Below are 27132 nucleotides of genomic sequence, written 5' to 3'. Positions count from 1 at the left end.
AACATTGCATTTGGTCCACATATACCAGAATTTCACAGTGAATCTGTGTGTAATTTAGACTGTTTGCCGAAAAGAATCTTACTGCACCAAATACTTAAACTCTGGAGACTTTAGATTGTAGCACTATTTCAGTTGCACACTGTGATGCACCTGTTATCTGTTCCGCACCAGAAGTCCCTATGTACCTTTATGTTTCTACATGAAATATTTTTCATGTATTCAATGTTAGGATGACAATTTGTAGTACTCTGTTAGATAATGTAAGAAATTTTGTCGTATCCACAACAATGAAGGAATAAAAAGCTGTCTTGGATAAGTAGACCACTGGGCACCAAATGTTGGGTAGCTTGTTAGAGGAGTGTAAAAACTACTTTTGGAAGTGAAAAAATTTCTGCTAGTGGGAGAGACATTCATGAGGGTCTTACGAATGAATGGACTGCATCAATTTCATGAAGTATTTTGCTGTTGCCATCCACATCATTATTAATTCAAGAGGATATTACAATTGTTTACACCCAGGGAATTTGAAAGAAAAATGAATACTGAACTACAGAAAAGTTGAGAAGGATGTGAATAGGCAAGGAGTTTGCACAAAATCTGATGCTTTGTATGCCTGCTTTGCCTAATTGTATTTCAAAACATACATGTAACTAGTATTTGTGTTAAATATTGCCTGTGATTCTCCTGTATACTTGGATGGACACTGTGTGTTACCAGTAGAAAGGAAAAGAGGCAGGGAATGATTTAGCCACACATAAGGAATAGTTTCCAAATTGTAACCCTCATTCAGGAGCACAATGTTAGCTGGAAAGAAAATCCTTAGCAGTTGAAAACTTGTTTCATGATCAGCAGTTGTTTGAATTTATCAAAACATTTAATTCCAAGTACTGCAGTGTATCATGTAAATGATAAGCAAGCTTCATTGTGATCTGAATGCAATTTTCAGAAAAGCAGCAGTGGTTTTCAGCCATTTTGCAGTTTCTCTGGGTACATATTGAGAGGATGCAAAGATTTATACTTTCATCATAATGTGAATTATCTGTAGTCTCACTGGTTAAGACACTTGTATTCTGCAATTGCAGTGTTCAAATCTACACCTGGCCAACCAAATTTAGGTTTTCAAAGTTTTCACTAAATCAGCAATGGCAAGTGATAAATTCATTTCCCAGTCATAATTGGTTCCTCAATATCTAATAATATCTTTGTTGATGTGACATAAGGTCCTTATATTCCTACCATCTTTTTTATAATGCAGTTAATCTTTATCATTCCCACAGTGTACAAAAGCATCCAGTCACCAATATTGTAAAAGATTTGCCTGTGATGTGTACTCTGTGCTGGCTGTTCATTCACTGTAAGCAGTATACATCTGAATGATCCTAGCTGGCAACATGCATGACTAAAAAATGTATACGAGGTGTGGTTGGAAAGTTTTAAGAATGGGCTTGTAATTGTCAGTGGTGGTACTTACATGCTACTGTGATGCATCTCCTTCAAAATAGTCTCCTTCTGACTGAACACACCAACTCCAATAGTGTTTCTACATTTAGAAACATTCCTGAAATTTTTTTCTGGAGTGTGTTAAGGACGCTCTCCGTATTCTCCTGGATGTCTTCAATTGAGTCAAATTGCTTCCCTTTCAGCGAAATTTCAGTTTAGGAAACAGGTGTAAGTCCGCAGGGGTCAAATCTGGGGAATGTGGCAGTTGTGGAAGCAAAGGAATTTTGAATTTGGCCAAAAATTCAATGATGGAGAAGGCATGATGAGCCGGAGCATTGTCATGTAGCACCCAACTCCTGGCTTTCCACAATGCAGGCCTTTTCTTCTACATCTTATTACAAAAATGCTCAAGGACACATTTGTAGCATTCCTGGTTTATTGTCTGTGCTGCAGGGATAAATTCATGATGCACAATACTGATAGCATCGAAAAAAATCACCGACGTTGTTTTCACCTTCGACCGACTTTTCCATGCTTTTTTTCGGTCGTAGTGAACCTGTAGTCTTCCACTGCAAAGACTGCACTTTGGTTTCAGGATAACCTATAATTACCCTATTTAACAAATATAAGTCATTTTTAGTCCAATTAATCAGTTCTTGGCACACTTCAAGTCAGTGTTGTCTCTGGTCATTTGACAACACTTTCAGAATGAATTTTGTGGACACTCGACACATGTTCAGATCTTCAGTTAAAATTGACTGAACTGCATAGAAACTTAAATTAAGTTCATCAGCCATCTCCTTAATTGTAAGTCTACTATCAGAGCGCACACACTAAGTCACGAATTTTCTCAACATTTTCATTTGTTTTTGAGGTGGAAGGACGGTTCATCTTCAAATGATTCACAGCAATTTTTAAATCTGTTGAACCAGACAAAAACATTTGACTGGCTCATACTATTATCTCTAAAAACTGTTTTTAATAGTTCGTAAGTCTTAGAAGCTGATTTCCTGGTTTTAAAACAAAATTTCACACAAACTCGTTGCTCCATTTTTACGTCCATTGTCATGTAGACAGAATCCAGCAACAAGCCCTCACAGACCTGCACTCAACCAGCTGCCACAATGAACTGAATAAAGGAAATGCAATTTTCTGTCAGAGGGCATTCAAGGACAAGGCAATGACTCACTCCCCGCCCTCCATGTACCTGCCCACCAAACCAGTAAGCAGTAGTGGATCCATTATTAAAACTTTCCAATCACATCTCATATATCAAAATGCAGCGTGTGGCTCTCTACATTCTATGATGTGAATATGGGAAAGTAATTACAATTGGAAAGTAATTGTGTGCCTCTATGATAAACCCAGCCATGTTGTTGTCCCTGTGAAGATGGCCGGCTAACCTTTGATTTCTGAAGAGGGGTAGCAGCCTATGATTGGACCTTGTTAACATCAGCTATCGTGACCTTGCTGCACTGGTAGTGCGAATGGCTGAAAGCAGTCATTACAGGCATTATTTTCTTTTTTCCAAAGACATGCAGCCCTATAGCATGGTTTAAGTATTCTGGAAGTAATGTTTTCCACCACTCAGCTCTCTGGGTGTGGATTGTAGTCAAAGCAAATTAGGTGATGATGATGGAACTAGATTAGGGAATGAGACACTAAATGTAGTAGATAAGATTTGTTGTTTGGGCATCAAAATAACTGACTATGGCTGAAATGAGGAAGATATAAAATGCAGACTGGCAATAGCAAGATAAGCAAGGGAGACCAAGGTTTGAATACACTAAAATGATTCAGACAGATGTAGGCTGCAGTAATTACGTAAAGATAAAGAAACTTGCACAGGACGGTCCAGCATGGAGAGTGACATCAAATGAGTCCCTGGACTGAAGGCAACAGCAACAACAACGAGAGTAGTTGCAAAGATACTAAAGGATTATCAAATCTTCTGTTACTGTGACAAATACTAAAATATGGAGCAGCATTTTGGTAACCATACATAATGGCTGGATTACATATGGTTCATTTGAGTGCTGTTAGATAGATACATTTAGCAGTTAGTTTAATTGAACAAGTAGTCCTGCTGGAATGTTAGGTGAACTAAGGTGAGAAACATTACAGTGGGAAGAAGATTGTGTAGATTGTATTAGCCATTTATGGGAAGGTCTTAGAAACAATTTGTTGTTTAACACACTCTGGTCATTTAGGATGTCATTTGCATATATATACTTATACACCCTACACATGTACAGTCCTGGCAAAAATATGATAGTAATAATAAATAAAATACCATAATTTTCTACTGCTTCCCAATATGATAGTTTAGTCGCATTTGTATTATATGCCATTTACATCTTCCTTTATTCCTTATAAAGTGCTTGTGCAATATGTCAATCTGTTAAGCTTTTGTAAATGTTTGATATCACTACTTACATAAAGTACGTCACACCGCTTTAATAAAATTAAAAGTAATTTAGTTGTTATTCTGTCAAAGCTAGTCACTTGCTACTCCATTAGTTAGATAACCATGCATGTTAGTTGCTAAGACAGAAATTTTTCATTATATAAAAAATGCCTGTACAATAAATAAAATAGTGCAACTCATTGCAGTACATAGATTGTATAATAAGCAATTTTTTAATCATGCAGAGGCATATTTCAAGTTTCAAGGTCACCAACATAACTGACTTCAGAAGTAGTTATGCCATGTGTAAGAAAACAAACTTGACTTTAGATGTAATTTCCACTTCAAACAAATGCATGTGTCAGCTACACTGCAAACGCTGTACCATATCGATGAGTCAAAAGTGTTCATGCAATGCAACTAAAGGCAGAAAATGGAGTTGCAAATTACAGAACAAAAAGCAGCTGATGTGTTCAAAATGCAGTCAATAAAAATGTTAGACTTCAAGAGATGCAATTGTACTGTGCTAACTGGAGATTGGTGAAAGCCTAGAACACTTCTTGGCTTTAATTAAGCTATACTGAAAGTGGCTTGGTGCTGTATTTCTTCAAGTAATTCAACCCACAGCCACAAAACTCGATCACCATTAACATGGTAAATTAAATGGTGCGCTCTCTCTCTCTCTCTCTAAAATATCTGGTTGTTTAAGAAATTAGTTAAATGTAATGTGCAAAACAGTTCTGGTTTGCTTTTAGTTTTACAACCACATCTAGATAGAAAATAAATGTATGTATTAAGCTGCAATGTCATGACAGTTACGTACAAAGTGTTGAATAGTCACATTTGATCTCACCATTTATTCCTGTCTCTCTTCTGTTGCAGTTAGAAACCCCTGGTGCTGAAAGCTAGTGTTTGTATGCTTTCGTATTTTAGTTTTGATCTGTCTATGCCTTGAAAGTGTTCAGTGGTTTACCTTTACAGTGGAGCCCCACTTAATGAGCACATCCCATAACACACAATTCACATAAAGAGCAAAACAATTTTTTAGAAAAGTGACATGCCTAATGAATGATATTTTACAAAACGAGTGACGGCGATTTAGTGTGACATCAACAGTAGTGGGGGGGGGGGGGGGGGGGGGGGGGGGGGGGAGATGTTCAACAATATAAACTCCTACCATTGTTGACAGTGGCTTATGAGCAATGTCTTTAGTACAAACTGCAGGCTGGTTTTAGCACTCATTCTATTACCATCTTAGTGCAGCTTGTGCTCACACGTTTTTGTAAAGTAGCGTTCACACATTTTTTCAAATTTTAATAACCTTCATATAGGTGAACCCAAGAAAAAGCTGCAAGAAGTAAGAGAACATAAATTACCTTAGAAATGAAACATAAAATTATTGACAAATGTGAATGTGGTGTGAGTGTTGCTGATTTAGCACGCACATGCAGTCAGTCTGCATCAACTATTTGCACTATCCTCAAGAACAAGGATAAGATAAGGAGATAGATGCTTCAAAGGGAGTGACAAGAGTATCTAAACAACAGTTTCATATTCTGCATAATGTTGAAAGATTACTCCTTACATGGATAAATGAAAAGCAGTTGCAAGGCAACACTATTCGCAAGAATATCATTTGTGATAAGGCAAGAATGATTTTTGCCAACCTTGTTAAGAAGATGCCAGGATCGTTAGCGAGTAAAGAAGTGCTTAAGGGAAGCAATGAGTGGCTCGAGAAGCTTATGAGAAGAACTGGCATCCACAGTTTTGTGAGGCACGGTGTAGCGGCCTGCTCCAACACAAAGGTGACTGGGAACTTCTTCAGCAACTTCAAGATACTGATAGATTCTGCAACAGGTTTTTGACTATGACAAGATGGGTCTATTCTGGAAAAAGATGCTGAAGCTTACCTTTATAACATCAGAGGAGAATGCACTGCCCGATCAGAAGCCAATGAAAGACTGTCTCACATTGCTATTCTGTGCCAATGTCAGCAGTGATTTGAAAATTAAACTGCTGCTTGTTTACGATTCAGAAAGTCCATGAGCCTTCAGGAAGTGTTAAGTCCAGAAGAGCAGGTTAAATGTGATGTGGGGGTCCAACAACAAGGCTTGGGTGACATATGATTTTTGTTGTGATTGGACCAATGAACTGTTTGGTCCTTTTGTGAAAAAATATTTGCTTGAGATGAATCTGCCTCTCCATGTCTTGCTTGTTATGGATAACACTCCTGCCCATTCTCCTTGAAGAATTTCAATTCATCTAGATCCAATTCATGCCTCCCAACGTTGCTCCATTACTCGAGCCTATGGACCAACAGATTATTTCCATCTTTAAGAAGAGAAGTTCTGTACTAAAGCATCCTTAGAGCATTGCTTTGAGTTGACTGAAGGTACCAGTCTCATTCTCGGAGAGTTTTGGAAACATCACTTCAACACTATTGCCTGCTTTAAGGTGATCAGAGAGACATGGAAAGGGTTACCATGAGAACTTTCACTTCTGCTTGGAAGAAGCTTCGGCCAGAATGTGTTGTTGAATGTGATTCTGAGGCATTTTAGCCAGTACCTGTGGAGCCTGTAGTCAATGAGATTGTGTCTTTGGCAAAGACCATGGGCTAGAAGTGGATAACAATGATGTTGATGAGCTAGTGGAAGAGCACAACCAAGAAATGACTGCAGTGTGTTTCACAGTGGTAAGTTGTGGAGAGGAGTTTTTCTTCAGAGGAGGAGGAGGAGGAGGGAGAGGGAGAGGGAGAGGGAGAGGCGGTAAAGCAAAGCAGCAATCTTCTGGTGCAGTAAGAGAAATGGTGAAAGCATGGGAATCGGTTGCATCGTACATTGAAAATCATCCCTCCAATAAAGCAGTGGCTATGCATTTATTTGACAGTAATGCTGTGTCGCATTTTCGCCAAGCATTATAGCATCAGAAGCAACAAATGACTATAGATAGCTTCATAGTAAGAAGGAATTAGTTATGTATCATGAATAATAAAGTACATAATGCTGTATGTATAATTTTTTGAATAAGTGGCATGAATAAGATAAAACTTTTATTACTTTTTCTACACGTAATGCATTATCATATTTTGCATTAATTCGTATAAGATAAATTGTTTCGTTTAACTAGTGTTTCGCACTACAAGCAAGATTCTTGAACGAATTATACTCGCTATGTATTTGATTATAATTTAAGTTACAGGATTGATTCCTTAATGAGCATTCCTTTTTTACATTTTTATTTTTTGTTGAGTGTCTAAAGAACAGCATAAGCTATTTGCCAAATCAGGATTTGTCTTTTGACACTACATTTTAGTTGGGTAGATATAAAATTTACTCACCAAGCGGCGGGAGCACAACACACGCATTGCCCAGGTTTCACATATACAAGCTTTTGGAGCCAGTGGCTCCTTCCTCTGGCAGAAGGATTGAAGGGGGAGGAACAGGGATAAAGGAAAAGAACTGGAAAGGTTTACGAAAAGGGGTGGAGTTCGGTAAAAGTCACCCAGAACCCCGGGTCAGGGGAGGCTTACTGGACAGGATGAGAAGAAAAGATTGATTTTTTATCTATCCAATCACATGTATTGCCAGGAGTTTATCTTTTGATTTTCTAATAATTATTTGTGGACTAATGCATGTAAATTTGTGCATAAATGATTTTATCCCTCTTATATTATTTGAAAAGAGTTATTGTAGCATTAAAAAATGTGCATACCTCATAAAAGATGCTAATTGTAGCTAATAAATAATGAGTTTTAGCTCTTTCATTAACTGGTATGTCTTTTTATATATTCTGTGAAGACAGATGCAAGGATCGCAGCCCACCTCAGCTATAGGAACACCTATGAAACGACAGGCAACCTCAAAGTGTCGTGTTTTAATTGAGCAAGAACTGCCAGAGGACTCGAGTGATGATGAAGAATATCAGCCCACTGATGATCAGGAGCAGGTAATAAATTAAAGTATTAATCTTCGCTAGTAATGATTTCTTTCTTTCTTTGGAGTTGGTACTCTGCACTTCCTATTTTCAGCTTTGCTGATTACCATATATAGACAGATGCACACAGTTTACTGTGTTGAGAGTACTGAGATATTGCAGATAACATTGAATAATGATTCTTTTTGTTGTTGTTGTTGTTGTTGGTGGTGGTGGTGGTGGTGGTGGTGGTGGTGGTGGTGGTGGTTGACGTTGACGTCGTCGTCGTCTCCAGTCCAAAGACTGGCTTGATGCAGTTGTCCATACTAGTGTTCCTTTGCAAACCTCTTCATCTCTGCATAACTGTCACAACCTACATCCATTTGAATCTGCTTGTGTTGAAGCCTTTGGCACCCACTACAATTTTTACTCCCCCCCCCCCCCCCTTTCCCAAATTGGCAATTGCTTGATGCCTAAGGATGTGTTCTGTCAATTGATCCCTTCTTTTAGTTATCTCTCTCATTAGTAATTTTACTCATTGCTGAGTGTCGTGACCTCATTTCCTTGTTCATTCTTACGTAGTTGAAACTTCAAGCAGATGTCTCCATCCACAGCTATATTCGGCCTTTCTTAATGTAATGTGAAGAGGCAGGCTGGTAATCTTCTTCACTTGATCCAACCATCTGTTTGCTGCTCTCCCACTTGATCTTTTGCCTTCAGTTTTTCCCTGCACGATGGTCTTCTCTAAATTATCCCCTTTTCTTCTCAAGATGTGTCCAAGGTACTGAAGGGGAAAGTTTAGTCAAATTATGCCATAAATTTCTTTTCTCCCAATCTGAATCTGTATGGCCTCATTTGTTATTCACTCTATCAATCTGATCTTCAGCATTTGCCAGCTTGTCATTTCACAGGTGTTCCAATAGCTGAGCATTTTTATGCTTAAATAGCAAAATCCATCTGCTAATTTTAGTATCTCTATTTCTAATCCAGTCTGCCGCTCGTGGTCTCATGGTAGCGTTCTCTCTACCCGAGCAAGGGATCCCGGGTCCGATTCCTGGCACGCTCAGGGATTTTCACCTGCCCTGAGATGACTGGGTGTTGTTGTGTCGTCTTCATCCCCATCATCGTTGGAGGAAGGCAACGGCAAACCACCTCCATTAGGACCTTGCCTAGTACGGAGGTGCGGGTCTCCCGCATCGTTCCCCTATTCTCTGTCAAGAAGCATGGGACTTCATTTCCATTCCATTTCTAATCTAATTCACTCAGTACTGTCTGATTAATTAGACTAAATTCTATTATCCTTGTTTTACATTTGTTGGTCATCATCTTATTGCATCTTTTCAAGAAATTTTCCATTCCATTCAGTTGCTCTTGCAAGTTCTTTGGCACCTCTGACTGGATTTTGAAATTGGTAGACCACCAAGATTTTATTTATTCTTTCTGAACTTTAATTCCTTCTCAAAATTTCTCCTTGTTTTCTTTCCACTTTGCTCAGTGTACAGATTGAATAACATTGGGGGTAGGCTACAACTCTGCTCTTTCCCTTCTTAACTGTGGCTTCCCTTTCATGTCTTTCAACATTTTATAACTCCAGTCTGGCTTGTATGCAAGTTGTAAATAATCTTTTGGTCCCTGTATTTTGTCCCTGTTACCTTAAAAATGTCAAAGAATGTATCCCAGTCAGCATTGTCAAAAGCTTTTTCTAAATCTACAAATGCCATAAACCATAGTCTTAGCTTTCTCCAACCTATCGTCTAGGATAAGTTGTTTGGTCATTATTACGTCACACGTTCTTGCATCTCTCCAGAACCCGAACTGACCTTCGCTGTGATTGGCGCCGACCAGTTTTTTTTACCATTCTTCTGTAAATAATTCTTGTGATTGTTTTGCAGCCATGACATATTAAACTGATAGAGGGAATCCTATGGATTCACTCTTGTCCAGAGCTTCCTTCTGTGGAATCTGAATTCTTTTGTAGCAGCTGCTTGGGATGCCAAGTTGAGAGGGGTGCAGTGGACATCCAAGTCCGAGACTTTTGCTATCACAGTTAGTAACGAAAACTGTACGGGTGAAAGTCTACCAGGGGTTATTGGATGTAGGGGACACTAAATGATAGTCACTTGTGTGGAAAAATGTTCTTGAACCAGATCTGGCTGGCTCTCCCAAGGATCTCAATAATTCTGAGGGAATGTCTTCTACTCCATGGGTCTAGTTTACACTTAGGTCTTGCAGTGCTCTGTCAAATTATTTTTGCAATATTATATCTTCCATCTCATTTTCACCTATACTTCACCTTCTCTTTCTGTAATATTATTCTCAAGTTTGTTTCCTTTTCATAGGTCCTCTATATTCTTTTCAGCTCTCCCTTCTTTGCTTAGTACCAGCTTGCCAATTGAGCTCTTTCTGTTTATACAATTTCTGTGCTTCTCTTTTTCTCCAAAGGTCTCTGTAGTTATCCTATTGGCTGCATCTGTCTGTCCCCTAGTTACGATTGGATCTACATCCTTACATTTACCCTCTAGCCATTCCCACTTCGCCATTATGTGCTTTCTGTCAGCCTCTTTTTTTAGGTGTGTCTGTTCTCTTTCACCTGCTTCATTTTATTCATAGGTTAAATACTATACGTCCTTTGTCATGCCAGGATTCCTACTAGGTCTTGTCTTTTTGCCTGTTTGACAGTCTATTGTCATCACTATACCATCTCTCAAAGGTACCCATTTATCTTCTATTGTATTTCTATCTCTTGTTTCAGTGAATGATTGCCTAACACTCTCTTTCTCAACTCTCACCAACCTCTGGATCCTTCAATTTAACTAAGGTCTCATCTCCGTAATTTCCTATTTCCATTCTGATTGCGGTGGAAAAAATGTTTCTTTTAATAATTTTTGTTTTATGCATGGTAAATAAGTGCTTTGAACAGGTGGTTGACAAGAGTTAAGTTTCATTATCCCAGGCTTAATAAATATTTTTTAAGGTACGCCCACTGGGCTTGACCAACTGCCATGTCATCTTCTTCTATTGTTTTATATATTAGAGTCTCTTCCCATGTGAGTGAAGGATGTAGCCCAATATCCATCCATATTTAGCACTCTCTCTCTCTCTCTCTCTCTCTCTCTCTCTCTCTCTCTCTCTCTCATGTGTGCCACATAAAATACGTGGCCAAAAGTGTGACACCCATTTGTCTTCATCATAAAAGTACTACATAGATATATTGATAGTACCCTTGGCTTCCCTCTTTCAGCTTTTAAGCTTTTGGAAACATTTGTTACTAAATTATAATTCCAGAAGATGGAATATGTTTCCATTGTTTATGAGGCAAAGGTGAATTGTTGATGTGCAAATTTTGTGGAAATTGGTGTGGAATGCTACCTGCACACTACAGTGTTGTAATGGTTGACAAGGACATCTGATGACTGATTTATTCAGCAGTCTCATAAGGTGAATTTCTTAGTGTTACCACAATAGTGCATGCGTTTAGAGCTTCACTGACATTTACATTTTAGAGTAATGTCAGTGACAGTAATCTGGCACATATAACTTACATTAAATTTATCTGACAGATTCCCATGCTGGCACCCAGTAATGATTCTAACTCTATGCCTCCATATATCACTCCATTGACTCATGTGGACAGAAAACATGTCTGTTGTGTCAGCCTTTTGTAAGTACACTTACATGCTTTTGGAAGAGTGACTTGACATCACAGACTGTGTTGACCATTACTTGATGGAGAAATATGTCCATGGTAGAGGCAGGCGACCATTCAGATTTGGCAGAACTTTGAAATATGAAATGGTCTTGGTTGGAAACCCATTCTTTCACAATCAGTTTTATGTTTACATTGTACTGCACCAGTTAATGTTTGCCAATATATCTTCTGTTTGGTTTTTAAGTAACAAGTATCTCTGCTACGTTGTTCACAATGTTACCTTATGATGCTTATTTCAGTTTTGTAAATTTTATCTAATGTCAGTATGAGTTTCTTCTCTATATAAGTAGCATAAATGTACATTTATCAAGTTGTGCATGATGACCTCGCATATAGTTCATCACTGTGCGTGGTTTCTTTGTTAATTTACTCTTGACTTCATTCCTGTGTTCAGTGCTAGTGCCACCTGCTGACCTTCATTTACTTTGTAGATAGCTTAATTGCCACAGTAAGTTTGGCACTGGGTCTCTTTGAGTAGGCAAGAGCACTGTCAAAAAATCCTATATGAGGTGAGATTTCGCTGTATATGCTCACTTTCATAAACATTTTACTGAATTTTGATTTAAATGTGTGTATGACATCAATTGAAAATTCTGTATATGGATCATTAATATGCATACTTACGTTGGTATGTACACAGGATGAAAATTAATGAAACTGACAAAGTGCAGGGATTGATTCCTGACTGGAAATGGAGAAAAATAGGTCCTATGAACCTGTTCAGAAAATACATTGCTGCCACCGTAGGTGGCGCTGCCAAATGACAGTTCCTCTGTTCATGTGCCATGTTGTCCTTGGGTGTAGCAGGCTGTGTGATTGACACAGTGCACTGTAAGCTGCAGAATGTTCCAGTATTCATGTTGGGAACAAATGGAGACGGTATTTATGTGCAGCCAAGCAGATGGAAACGGTCAAGAGGCAGCATGGCTACACCAAAACAAGTACCCTCACAGACACCAACCATATCACACAACCACAGCACATAACATTTCAAGCCATTTTTGGGTATTTATGTAATCATGGGTCCATACAGACAGGGACGTGGTGGGCTGTGTATACACCAGATTTGGCGCTTATACTAGGGTTTGTCTCAATATCCTGTTGAACCCAGTCCTCCAAATCTGGTGGACATGCAGTCCACCGCCTCCCTGCATGTTTATCTGTCTGAAAGAGGACCCATGATAACACAAGCACCTCAAGAGGGATTCAAATGTTGTGTGATACGGTTGGTGTCTGTGAGATATTTGTATCGATATAGCCATGCTGCCTCTTCGCCAGACACAACATGATCTTGGTTTGTTTCCAACATGAATGCCGAACCATTCTAATGCTTACAGTATGCTCCATCCATCACACAGCCTGCAACACACAAGGCATGTGCTCAGAGGAGCTGTCATTAGTCTGTGCCATCTACTTTGTCAATGATGCATGTATCTAGGACCTTTTTTCCTCCATTTCCATTTGGGAATACACCAATGCAGTTTGTCGGTTTTATTAATGTTCATTTTGTATATCTGTTATTGTTAAATCCTTTGTACACTTTATACGGCAGCTTCTGTCTTATGATGAAACTTTGAAATGTGTAACGCTTAATAAAGCATTGTGCAAGTAAGTCTTTCCCAATTTCAAAGTTGCGCCAGACTGTGTTTAGGGAGATGCTTAGGGATGTTGGTAATATAGTTTTTGTACAGGATGAGTGATACACAGTGACTTTTTACACTGTTTAAGTATGACAGGAATTTGGATATAAAAGCGTGTGAATATTTTGATAGTAAGCATTTATCAAGAATATTGTTTTCCAAAACTATCTCCTAATTTATTAATTTTGTAACCAATTAAGGGGGCAGGTGCAGCTGCAAGAAATACATGCCGGAAACAAATTTTCTACTACAAAAATCTGTTTCCAAGGGAATTCAAACTGAAATTGTTTTGTATTGTCAATAGTTTGTGACTTTGGATTTCACATTAGGGTTTTATAGTTGAACGGTATGTAAAGTTTGTAATATAGTTTTTATGCAATGGCACAAAATCTTGCAAATTTTCAAAAGGGAGGGGGTGGGGGGGGGGGGGGGGGGAAGAGAAGAGTGTTGGGGGGGGAAGAGAAGAGTGTTTTTGTGTGAGGGTCAGTGTGCCTGTGTGCATCTTGATTCCCTTGAAAAGTTTAGATATAAATCCCAAAGCTGCACAATGAAACACTCCTGTTTGGCCACATCACTATCATTACAATGGACACCCTCACATTATTTGTAATAGTAGCAGAAGTGGCAGCAATAGGTTGAGTGGTGCTGTGGCATATTAGTAATATTATAATTGTATAATTGACTGTCGAAGTAGGTTCTCTCTCTCTCTCTCTCTCTCTCTCTCTCTCTCTCTCTCTCTCTCTCTCTCTCTCTCTCACACACACACACACACACACACACACACACACACACTTCTACAGTGACCTGGATTGGCACTGTCTCATTCTTAGCTCTGTTGCAGTATATGAGAACACAGTAATTTTTGCAGTTTTCAGAATGAGCCTTCTAATGAAAACACACTCTTCATTATTTAAAATACTTAGTTTTGCTTAACTGTGTCAGTTATGTTGTGAGTATTAACTGTTACAGAGTGATGACGATAAAGAGATGGAAACAACAAAGGAGAGCAATGATGGCAGTATTAAAAGCGGTGGCGAGGATACAGAAGGAGAAGGTGAAGAAATAGTGGAAGAAGAGGAAGATGTTGATGAAGAAGAAGATGAAGAAGTAGAAGAAGAAGAATCAGAGAAGGAAAGTGATAGTGGGAGTGAAAGTGAAAATGAAAGTGGCAGTGACTCAGAAGAGGGAGAAGAAAATAAAGACAATACCACTGAGGTTCATCACGAGGGTTTGGAAATTGGTAGTGATGAGGAACTGGAAAGTGAAAGTGAAGAAAGCAGTAGTAGTGGAAGTGATGAGGAGACAGACAGTGAATGTGATACTGCTGGAGACAAAGGTGTCACGGAAAACAACGTTGAGGATTGTGAGGAATCTAGAGCAGATATGAGTCCCACAAAAGAGCTAAATGAAAAGCAGCTTTCCGCTGAAATAAACAGTCATAAGGTGCCTGTGGATACTGCTCATGTTAACGACTCAGATAATACATGCAGTAAATCAGAGAGATCACCACACGTATCATTTTTGCTACCTGATGAACATCATAGTGAAATGCATTTAACAGATGATTGCTCGAACTTGTCAGCAAAAGATAATTTAGGTGGGATAGGAAAAGTAAGTTTTTATTCTGTGGTTATTTGGGACCACAGAGTCTCTGTTTTGTAAAACTCTCATCTTGGCACATTATTAAATGATCTTATGATGATTTGTTTTTTATTTTCTGTGTATAGGAAAGTATTGGTCAGAGAACAAGATCCAAACTGTCTCTGAGTGACACACCGCTCGAGGCTATAGAGCGTGCTTTTATTCCACCTGATATAACAACAGATATGTATGACTCTGAATGTGATGATGAAGATTGGAAGAATTTCCTGAAAGGTTTCACAGAGCCATTATGTAAGTAATTAAAAAAAATAGAGCATTTTGTGTGCTAGGCAGTTCTAAGATGGCCCGGCAGATCATTGCCTTAAGGATCAGATTACAGACCCACAATTTCTGTTTTGGGTTCTCCATATCTCTGGGTTTTTCTTGAATTTACTGTAATTTCCACTCTCACAGAGCTTTTGTATGTGAAAAGTTGCAACTAGATTTGGAGCCCACATTAAACTTTGGTTAGTTTGATAGTATTCACATTTGGGGGAAGGCAAGAACTAATCACCGAAAGACCAATGTTTGTAAAACATTCTTGTTTATGACAGTTTTAGTTTATATAACTTTTTGATTAGTGATATCCTGTTACAGGAACTTTTCCATAACACTATAACCGCCATATTACACTACTGGCCATTAAAATTGCTACACCAAGAAGAAATGCAGATGATAAATGGGTATTCATTGGACAAATATGTTATTCTAGAACTGACATTTAATTACATTTTCACGCAGTTTGGGTGCGTAGATCCTGAGAAATCAGTACCCAGAACAACCAGTCTGGCTGTAATAACGGCCTTGATACACCTGGGCATTGAGTCAAACAGAGCTTGGATGGCATGTACAGGTACAGCTGGTCATGAAGTTTCAACACGATACCACAGTTTATAAAGAGTAGTGACTGGCATGTTGTGATGAGCCAGTTGCTCGGCCACCATTGACCAGACATTTTCATTTGGTGAGAGATCTGGAGAATGTGCTGGCCAGGGCAGCAGTCGAACATTTTCTGTACCCAGAAAGGCCCATACAGGACCTGTAACATGCGGTCATGCATTACCCTGCTGAAATGTAGGGTTTCGCAGGGATTGAATGAATGGTAGAGCCACGAGTGCTAACATCTGAAATGTAACATCCACTGTTCAAAGTGCCGTCAGTGCGAACAAGAGGTGACCGAGACGTGTAACCAATGGCACCCCATACCATCATGGCCAGTATGGCGATGACGAATACACGCTTCCAATGTGCATTCACTGCGATGTCACTAAAAATGGATACAACCATCATGATGCTGTAAACAGAAACTGAATTGATTTGAAAAAGTGACATTTTACCATTCGTGCTCCCAGGTTCGTCGTTGAGTACACCACCTCAGGCGCTCCTGTCTGTGATGCAGTGTCAAGGGCAACTGCAGCCATGGTCTCCGATCTGATAGTCCATGCTGCTGCAATCATCGTTGAACTATTCGTGCAGATAGTTGTTGTCTTGCAAACGTCCCCATCTGTTGACTCAGGGATCGAGACATGGTTGCACGATCCATTACAGCCATGCGGGTAAGATGCCTGACATCTCGACTGCTAGTGATACGAGGCCGTTGAGATCCAGCACGGCGTTCCGTATTACCCTCCTGAACCCACCGATTCCATATTCTGCTAACAGTCATTGGATCTCGACCAACGTGAGCAGCAATGTTGCGATATGATAAACTGCAATAGACTACAATCCTACCTTTATCAAAGTCGGAAACATGATGGTACACATTTCTCCTCCTTACACGAGGCATCACAACAACGTTTCACCAGGCAACGCTGGTCAACTGCTGTTTGTGTATGAGAAATCTGTTGGAAACTTTTCTCATGTCAGGACGTTGTAGGTGTCGCCACTGGTGCCAACCTTGTGTGAGTGCTCTGTGAAGCTAATCATTTGCATATCACAGCATATTCTTCCTGTTGTTTAAATTTCGCGTCTGTAGCACGTCATCTTCGTGATGTAGCAATTTTAATGGCCAGTAGTGTATATACCTAGAACCAATGATGCGGTCAGTTTGACCGCTATAGGAAAATTATTATTTTTGTTCTCATTATCATCATTTCAAATGTGTATTTTAGGTTTATAAAACTAAAATAAAATGAATTATATAATTTTTCTCAAACTTAATATTTTTTCCATGTATTGCTAACAAGAATGAGTTTTTAGAAACGTTTTATCTAATTAACAAACACAGTTTTTATTCAAATTCTTTTAGTAAAGAAGCTGATGTATTTATTATGTACTCATTATTATAAAATTAATTACTGTAATATTTTAAGTAGAGCACTTATAATCATGATATCTATTTGCCAAATACACATATCACAACATATTTGTAAAACACTGCCTGACTTTTCAGATTATTTGCACTCACTGATGTGATTACATATCTTCAGTAGTGTCCTTAGTTATGTCCTTTGATCAAGAACCACACACTTGCCGTTTGCACTTTTTGCTGATATAACTTGTCTTATTCCTAAAATTCTTCATTTACCATTGTCTCCTCATTTTATTTCCTTCCATACAGTTTCCAGATTCAGCTTCTGTTTCCCCCAAGTTACTTTTTGAGTCCGTGTACCCCATACGAAGCTCCTCCGCTAACTTCAGGATATAATTTTGATGAGTGATCTTCATCCTTCTTACTTTCTTCAAAATGATCCATGAATTGACAGCTGCCAAGTCAAGAATATTATAAAATGCACGAACTGGCCATTGACGAGTACGAGCTTGAACACTGTATTTTCTTGCCATTTGATCCACCACATCAACACCGTATTTTGTATTATTGTAGAAACCTATTGTTTCTGGTGTTTTCTTTGGATCAGTTTGAAGTTCAGCAAGGTAATATACAGAAGCACATTCTTGTTTTGTTTGCCTTGATATACAGTAAGAATGCCACTGGAATGTTTGAAGAGATCTGAGTCATAAAGATTAGCCTTCATTGCCTTCACAACATTAGGGATTTCTCTTCTTGATTGTCTAATTGTTACAACAATGCTAGTACCATTAGTTCTCAATTTCTTGCCCAGTTTCAATGTTGTAAAAAAAATTGTCCATAGTCATGTTTTGCCCCTTCTTTTGAAACAGCAACTTCATTACTTCACCCCAAAGAGCCTGGTCATGTGGTCTGTGGTCGTCTTTTGCTAAATAAGGGAACCCATTGCACAGAAACTTTTGAGTCGACATTGGCAAGAAGCCAAGATTTTAAATCAAATTTATCCGGTTTGTTTGGCATATACTGTAAGAAAGGACACCTTGTTTTACTTGGAAAAGCTGGTCATCAGCAGTCAGAGTTTCACCTGGAATATAGGTCAAATGGCAATTTTCAATGACTTTGCTCCAAACTTTTGATACTAAAGTGAGTTTATCTGTCTTCAAATGTTCTGATCTTGTGTTTCTAATGTCAAAGCACAAAAATCTTGGAATTTCTCAAAAGCAGTTTCTCCTCATAGTTATCACTGAAGATAGATGGGCCCCACGTTTTTGACCACAATTCATCAAGTTCAGTACTGTTGGCTCCAAAAACACCACGTTCATGGCTCCAAGAACACCACGAGCATACAACAAAGCAGTAAAAATCTCCAGTTTCTCCAAATTTACACTCCACAATTCATTTCCTAGAACACATGTTGCCTCTGTTTCTGTACAGCCTTTTATGTCTTTCAGTATTGATTCATCAATAAACATATGCCATGCACTCACTACACTGGCGGCTTCAGAAACATACTGCTTTGAATATAGTGTAGGTCCTGGATTTTCTCTCATAATGTTATAACCTGACAATCTGCCAGATGTGGTCTTTCCAAACTGTGCTACAGCCAACTCGGTGATGCCATCATTACCCAGAAAATATTACGTGGTCCTGGGAGGCATGTGTTGATCTAGCCCTTCTGATATCTTCTTGTATGTGATACATTTTCTGCTGCTGTCAGCTCAGAGTAATTGTCATCAAAATCCTGAATTTTATATGCAAATTGAATTTTGATCTGCAAATAATGCATTTCACAATTATTATTAACCTAATTGAACAATTATGTTTTCAGCATAATCTGAACGACTGCTTCCAGAATTATCATTTGGGTGACAGTAATCTTCATCCGCATCTTCTCTTAGGTCTTCTGCATCTAGGTCACATTCTGCTTCAGATTTATCATCCAGAATATTGTGTAAGTGTGTGAACAGTTCTGCATCAGAAAGCGACAGAGATCTGCGAACCATGATTACTATGAGCTAACGAATGGCAATATGACTGGAGACACAGAGACAAACAATGGACAAAAGTAAATTGAAAGTGTTTCATTATTGTGCGTATTATTGCTGTTTAGAGACTAATTGTTAACAGATTTGTAGGAATACTTGTTAACAATGTCCTAACAATATCTCCAAAAATAAATATATTTAGTATGAGTGATTATGACCTTTAACATGGAAAAGTCGCTAAAGCTTGCTGCAATACGGCAAAAACTGCAGTCAAAATAACATTTTGAAAACATTTTGCAGTCATTTTGAGTGCTCTGGGGGTCCTAGTCTTAAAATAAGCAAAACACATACTTACCCAAGTATAAGACTGCTGTACGTATAAGACAGCAGCCCCCCCCCCCCCTCCCCTCCATCAGAAACTTTTATTTTTAAGATAGTCTGAATAACCAAAACTACAAACTGTTTTATTGCCATAAAGGATCTGCCGTTGGCAGCTTGTGCAAAATTTTCCCAGTGTGCTACAATGTGGCAACCAGTAGCTTGACGACTTACAAAGGCAGTAATTGGAACTAAATAGAATACATTAATTTTCTGTATATAAGTTGAACTGCTTAAATATGTTTAAATTTTGTAATTAATTATTTAACATTGGAAGGGATAAAATAAAATCGAGAAAAAAATTATAGGAGGCAGCAGGAATGAAACTTCGGATCAACAGTTTACCAGTCAGTGCTCTTCACCATTAGGTTATCATGTTGCTTTGTTCGCTGGTGCACTTGAATCATGCATACTCAATGCGTAAATCTGTAGTGACCTCCTTACCTTTACCTACAGCTCACTCAGGTGAAACATTCTAGGAACTAGAAAGGGGCATCAACCTGCTTCTACTCACACAGCTTTTATTTTATCTGTAGTTTTCGACAGCAGAGTCAGTGACCTTTTGAAAACCAACAAACATCTTTTGAATTCAGTAACCTGTGGCAAATGATTGACTTTAGTTTAAATATTTGTTCAGAACATGATCTGCTCCTCGTAAAACCAACTTGATGTTCCCTTAAATTACTCAGTAATGTTGTTTCTCCTCTGTTTACTATTATCTTGAGAAATATGTTATGTGAAACTGGTTGCAAAGAAATTCCTCTATAGTTGTTAACATCTTGTTTATTGTCTTTCTTATGTCGTGGATGTATCATGACCACCTTCTATTCCCCAGGGAGATATTCTGTTTTCCAAGTTTTCTCAAAGATTAATTTTAGCTCACTTTTTTCATTTTTAGTAGAGTCCATTTCAAAAGTTTTGCTGTAACAGTCTTCTTCGCCATCTTTATAAGCTTTTAATAACTTCAGGTTTTTGATAGTTGGGGGTAAATATTTTTGTAGATTTTCATCAGTGTTTGAGGATTTGAGATTTTGGATTGGTTGTATTTTAAAATTTTCAGTGTTACGTAAGACAAATTGGCAAGCCTTGTTCCACTTCACTCTGTTGTTAGATTTAAATTTGAAGTAGATCTAAATAACACTTTAAATCTTACATTTGCCTGCAAAGATCTATGGGAAACGAGTGTGCTTAGTAGTTATCTAGAGAAAGTACTTTCATACTAAATTTCATCATATGCTTGGTTATAGCCTTTGACATAAAAGCCTAGTAACCATAACTACACCGACTATATTAATTTTATGTATATAAATTGAAATTTTTGCGCGCGCGCGGGGGGGGGGGGTATCGAACCTGGGTCCACAAATTACCAAATTGTGCACTAACCCACTCAGCTACAATACAACTACGACAATGCTTGCTCAAAAGCCTCTCATGCTCTAAGCTTGCACAATACATGGCACATAGTTTCAAAGAAATCTACTGACCTGATGCTGTGAGCAATGTACCACTCACTATGCCAGAAGGTAGGATGTTACACGTCAAAGCATGTGCAGTCCAAAAGAGACAGTTGCAGACCCTCTCTGAGTTGACCATAATTTCTTTTCATGTGTTTTGTTTGCATACCAACAGGCTTTCAAAGAATAATATTAGTGCAAATTCTGGCTCACATTTGAAGAGAATTGGCATAATTTTGGTTCAATATCTATATGTGTTCTAGCACATGATAACTGGTTGCCACTGGTATCTGCCTGAGAAAGTTAACAATACACCTATTCTAAACTTAATGCCATTTATTGTCTACATTTTGGTAGTACAGTGAGAAATAGAATAAAAAGAAATAGTTTACATTAATTTTTATCTTCACTTGCTTTCTACGTAGAGTCTAAGCCAGTTTGATGTGGTATCACTATTTTTAAAGTGATGATGATAATAATAATAATAATAATAATCACTGGTGTCATTACCTTCATTTGTAAGCCTTTGGGCAATTCTTTCTTCCTGACACTCGTCCCATAGCGTGATATTTTCTGAGCCATCCACAGAATTGGATATTCATCACGTTTCGAATCCTTTTATAGTAGATACACTTAAGATCCTGCCACAGGCAGTAAGGATCCACTGGCCCACTGGATATTGAGGGTTTCTTTAACATCATTCCTGGACTGAGTGCGTGGTCTCCAAGAAAAGAAGGTGGTGTCTCAGCTGAGCCTTTAACAGTCTGTTCACAATTACATTCATTACTTGGAGTTATGAGGTTGTGCCACCAGGAATTATTACCAGGTCTATGCTGTTATTTGCTGTCAGATCCATAACTTCATGGGTGTCCTGTGAAAGTATTGAGCACCAGTACTTTCCTTTTGTTAAGCAAAGAATCTGATATTCTGTTCCAAACAACCTTCATCCAAAGTACCAACAGGTCTTTTGTCATCCATCCCTTTTCTTGGCACGTAGTTATAAGTACTGCAGGTAGTTTTTTCTTTCAGTGTCATTTTCCTGTGAAGAATCACTTATGGAGAAGTGCTTCCTTCCATCAGATAATGCACCCAGCATTTCTGACATTCTGGCCTTTTCATCATCAGAACTTTTTGTAGGAACATTTTAATGCCCATTACAGCAACAGTAACATTTGAAGGCATAGCAAAATAAACAGGCGTATGAACAGTGTTGCCCTTATGGCCTAATAAACAGTTGTGCTTTTTCCTTAGATCAATTAGCTGCTGATAGGCACATAGTTTTCCATCATACACCATGGGAAGTTGCTGAGCTAGGATTGGTCTGTGTCATTAAGTAAACCCTATTGTCCGTAAGCATCAGCCAGTACTTGCTTTGGACACAGTTGCAAAATTCTTCATCTCCAGCACGTTCACTCAGACATTTTCTTGAGTAATGAGAAAGTCTTCATTGTGTTTCTCTTGCACGTACTGGATAATCTGCTGCTTTCATTTGTGAAACCTTCTCTGATTTCATCTCCTGAAAGTTAAGCTTGAAAAATGGGCATCCTGTAATTTAGTCTTCATCTGCTGCCATCTACGGACATTCAAACATTCACCAAGTTTTCTTCCTGCTTCACAGGTATTTGTTGCCTGTGGTTCATAAATCACAATTACCTTAAAATTAGCACTGTATTGTCTGCACAAACCAGTTGTAAACTCTCCGGCCCTCCCCCCCCTCTCCGGCCCTCCCCCCCTCCCCCCATCTCCGGCCCTCTCCCCCCTCTCCGGCTCTCTCCCCCCCTCTCCGGCCCTCTCCCCCCTCTCCGGCCCTCTCCCCCCTCTCTGGCCCTCTCCCCCCATCTCCGGCCCTCTCCCCCCATCTCCGGCCCTCTCCCCCCATCTCCGGCCCTCTCCCCCCCTCTCCGGCCCTCTCCCCCCCTCTCCGGCCCTCTCCCCCCCTCTCCGGCCCTCTCCCCCCCTCTCCGGCCCTCTCCCCCCCTCTCCGGCCCTCTCCCCCCCTCTCCGGCCCTCTCCCCCCCTCTCCGGCCCTCTCCCCCCCTCTCCGGCCCTCTCCCCCCCTCTCCGGCCCTCTCCCCCCCTCTCCCCCCTCTCCGGCCCTCTCCCCCCTCTCCGGCCCTCTCCCCCCTCTCCGGCCCTCTCCCCCCTCTCCGGCCCTCTCCCCCCTCTCCGGCCCTCTCCCCCCTCTCCGGCCCTCTCCCCCCTCTCCGGCCCTCTCCCCCCTCTCCGGCCCTCTCCCCCCTCTCCGGCCCTCTCCCCCCTCTCCGGCCCTCTCCCCCCTCTCCGGCCCTCTCCCACCTCTCCGGCCCTCTCCCCCCTCTCCGGCCCTCTCCCCCCTCTCCGGCCCTCTCCCCCCTCTCCGGCCCTCTCCCCCCTCTCCGGCCCTCTCCCCCCCTCTCCGGCCCTCTCTCCCCCTCTCCGGCCCTCTCTCCCCCTCTCCGGCCCTCTCTCCCCCCTCTCCGGCCCTCTCTCCCCCTCTCCGGCCCTCTCTCCCCCTCTCCGGCCCTCTCCCCCCCTCTCCGGCCCTCTCCCCCCCTCTCCGGCCCTCTCCCCCCCTCTCCGGCCCTCTCCCCCCCTCTCCGGCCCTCTCCCCCCCTCTCCGGCCCTCTCCCCCCCTCTCCGGCCCTCTCCCCCCCTCTCCGGCCCTCTCCCCCCCTCTCCCCCCCTCTCCGGCCCTCTCCCCCCCTCTCCGGCCCTCTCCCCCCCTCTCCGGCCCTCTCCCCCCTCTCCGGCCCTCTCCCCCCTCTCCGGCCCTCTCCCCCCTCTCCGGCCCTCTCCCCCCCTCTCCGGCCCTCTCCCCCCCTCTCCGGCCCTCTCCCCCCTTCCCGGCCCTCTCCCCCCCTCTCCGGCCCTCTCCCCCCCTAGCTAATCTACGTGGGGAGTTTGTGTGTTACTAAAACCATTAACTTCTGTTGGCGCATTGATGCCATTCCCATAGAGGTTGTTTTAGTATGTATCTTCCCCTCACCCATTTTGATTGTGGAAAGATTTGGGAAAGATGAAAATGAAATGTTAGTGATAAGATTATATAGTGGAATATAAGTGAATTCAGTATAGGCACTTATGCTTGAATTTTTGTAGATTATATGTACCACTCCTTGCTCTTCCAATTGACAAGTATATGTTAGTGCAAGTTCATCGCATTGTTCTTTCCATGTGTCCCCTGATGAAACGAAAGACTATCAATAACCTCATTATGTATTGTCTCCACCTATTCCTGCATGGTGAAGATTTTTATGAGCACAATGTTCGCGGGAGATCTGCTTTTTTCTAGAGGTCAAGGAATTTCACCTGTTGCTTTCAGAAGATTTGAGTTTTCTGAACAAGGAGCAGAATACACACTTAATTTCTACAATGGACTTGGTATTCTGTATAAATCTTTCCTTACCCTTTCAGGCATTGCTCAGTGGGGAATTTGTTGATAGTGTGCAGGTGTGACCACTAATTCATCTTGCTGCACTTGTTAGTAGAAGTAGTCTCTGAAATTTTGCTGTCAGTACTGGTGGTGTGCATGTAGTGGTACTCACTTGATGAAGTGTGCAGTACCCACACATTAGATTTTTTTATGCTTTTCCTGTGTTATGAAAACGTTGCATGATGATAAATTGATTATAATTTAAAACCTGTGCTAATACTCTGGTATCAGAAAGTTATTGGTTGAATATTAATAGTGGAATGGAGGAGTAAAGGGACAAACTCTCCCAATAGCTATGGTGCTGAATTGTTGATAGGCTTATAAACAAGATTGATCAGACAGTTGTGAAATAACCTGCTGATGACATCACAATCTTCACAAACAGTGCCACTGTGTTTAAGCAAACATTACTTTATCTTTGGAGTCTTTAGAACTCTGCTGCTATTTATAACTGAAACAATTGGAAAAGTGTTGGAACCAGTCACAAATTCATCAAGTGTTTGTTTATCCCTAACTAGTTTTGGACGTAAACAAATCTTCAGAAGGGTAGCATATAGAGGTTATCCCACTCATGATGGGCACTAGCAAAAGTGTTATAAAAATGTTGACAAAAGAAAATACAAAACCAAATTTGTACATGACATACCTTCGTGGTTGAGATATGAAGGTACATTGCAAGAGGCATCCCCCACTTGTATATGAGGTCTGTTCAGAAAATTCCAGAACTTTGCCCATAAAACTGTTTTACGTTTTACTTATTGTGAATGGTCTCTCCTCTGCAAATCGTATGCCACTCCCAATGCCGTTTCCATTTCTGGGAGCAGTCTTGGTACACCTCTTGCTGGATCATGCAAGGGGCCATCTGCAAATTTTCTTCTCTCTCTTCTATCATTGTGAAAGTTCATCCTTCCAACGAGGTTTTCAACTTTGGAAATAAAAAAAGTCTGCATGGGCCAGATCTGGAGAGTACATAGGTTGAGGCAGCACAGTGATTTCATTTTTTGTATAGTAGTCATGCACCAACAGGGATGAATGTGTGGGTGCATTATCGTGATGCAAGAACCAGGAATTGTCTCGCCACATTCCAGGCCATTTTCTTCTCACATTTTTTAGCAGGCATTGCAACATATCCTGGTTATACTATCTATTAACTGTTTGCCCCTGAGGCATGAATTAATGATGAACTAATCCCTCAAAGTCAAAGAAAACTATCAGCATGGCTTTAACATTTGATCTGATGTGAAGAGCTTTTTTGGTCTTGGAGAACCTTCCCTGACACATTGTGAAGATTGAACCTCAGTCTCAACATCGTAACTTTAGACCCACATCTCATCACCAGTTGTTCTCATTTATACGCACCAAAAGCTATTCACACATTGTGAAGCGAAGGTCTTTCAGGTCTTGACTCTTGAGCCATGGGATGAATGTGGCAGCAACATGATGTGTTCTGAGATGCTGTCTCAGGATTTCATAACATGGTCCAACTGAAATGTTACATTCTTCTGCAATCCCAGGGGGCTTGCCACTCTTGCTTGGCTACCACGTAGCTCCAGCCTTAACAGCATCTTTTCCCTTCTGTGCTGCATGTCTATCCTTTTGCTATTATTTTTCCCCTCTCTTGAGGAACATGTCTGGGATGTTTTTGGGTATGTGTCCTGTATTTTCAGTAGCCTGACATCAGAACAGCCAACAGCCCCTCCACTCTTTCTCTCTTTCTCTGTGTTCCACTTTTCCTATCCTTCCTCTGCTTTGATGTTTTAGAGTCCTCTCTTTGTTCCTCCTCCCTGTGCCCTTCTGGAGGCTGGCCCATGCATCTGTCATATAATAGGTGACTGATAACGCGTAATTCCCAGTCCCGGTCAACAGGTAGGGTTCGCACTTACCCCCACCCCCCGCCAATGGTAAAGGCCAGGCCCAATGAGTGGTGATTGCCTGAGCTGTTACCTTCCCAAATTATCAGTTGGTATCTCTTGTCAGGTTTTTTGGAGGTGTGGAAATCATGTGGGATATTCTCACAATGAGCCAAACATCATCCCGCACCTGAAATTTGAGACTCGAAATTCAAGGGGAGAGAAAAGTTTTCAGCCGCACCTCCAAATCGAAACAAAGTTGGTCCATTGTAATATGAGACACAATTTAGATCGAATGAATGACGATACAGCTACAGTAGTTTGGTTCGAGTCGTAAGCTTAGCAGTTAAGCTTCAGCAGGTAGCCATTGCTATGCGTCAGGCGCTCCGTCCATATTTATACGGGTACCCTTCCGTTTTCACGTGTTTCGTCTGGTTTGAATTGATTACTTATTTTTCTTTGATCTGATAAGTGCCGTTCTCTTTGTTTTAGGTGTTTATGTCACTCTAAGCTGAAAATGCATTACTGTACTGTGTCATGCATTGTTTGTTGCATTCTGATAATGAGTGTTTATGACCTGTCGCCGCTCGCGGCATGCCTTGCTGTTGTGCACGCTACCGCAGCTTACAGTTAAAAAACAAAAGAGACTGCTATTTTTTGTTATTTACACTGCTGCTTTCTTCGATAATGATCAACAAGAACCAAATAATAGATTGCGTATGATAGAAGATGTTCTGAGCGAGAGTTTCGCGAAAAATTTTCTCCGTTTGAAAATCTTTGCAGACGCCTCTTTAGTACATTACATTCTCCACAGAAATTAGTGTCATCTTAGATTTAAAAATCTAGTCAGTTGCCGTGCTTCATTTCTGACTGTACCACTACAAGGCATAAGAATAATACGAATATAAACATGACATGATATGTATATTCTTCCGCATTTGCTGTTGTATCACTCAAGTTTCGTAGTTTATTATGCAGACATAATTTAAATGAGATAGCAGCAAACACGAAACAATACATGGCAAAATGTTTATATTCGTATTATTCTTATGGTGA

At 40.4% G+C, this 27132-nt stretch overlaps 1 protein-coding gene across 2 annotated transcripts in view; it reads left to right on the top strand.

The window, feature by feature from the left end:
- Positions 1–27132, top strand: part of LOC126267160 (GON-4-like protein) — a 177936-nt gene that overhangs the window by 60124 nt on the left and 90680 nt on the right. Inside the window, exons 4-6 of one of the 2 annotated variants that reach the window (XM_049972107.1) lie at positions 7645–7792; positions 14078–14719; positions 14836–15001. In XM_049972107.1, the coding sequence (XP_049828064.1) occupies positions 7645–7792; positions 14078–14719; positions 14836–15001 (956 nt within the window). The remainder of the gene's footprint in view (positions 1–7644; positions 7793–14077; positions 14720–14835; positions 15002–27132) is intronic. The other variant, XM_049972108.1, reaches the window with a different exon arrangement.

This window comes from Schistocerca gregaria, chromosome 4, assembly GCF_023897955.1.
Source record: "Schistocerca gregaria isolate iqSchGreg1 chromosome 4, iqSchGreg1.2, whole genome shotgun sequence".
NCBI lineage: Eukaryota > Metazoa > Arthropoda > Insecta > Orthoptera > Acrididae > Schistocerca > Schistocerca gregaria.
This window is presented reverse-complemented; position numbering and strand designations above follow the sequence as displayed.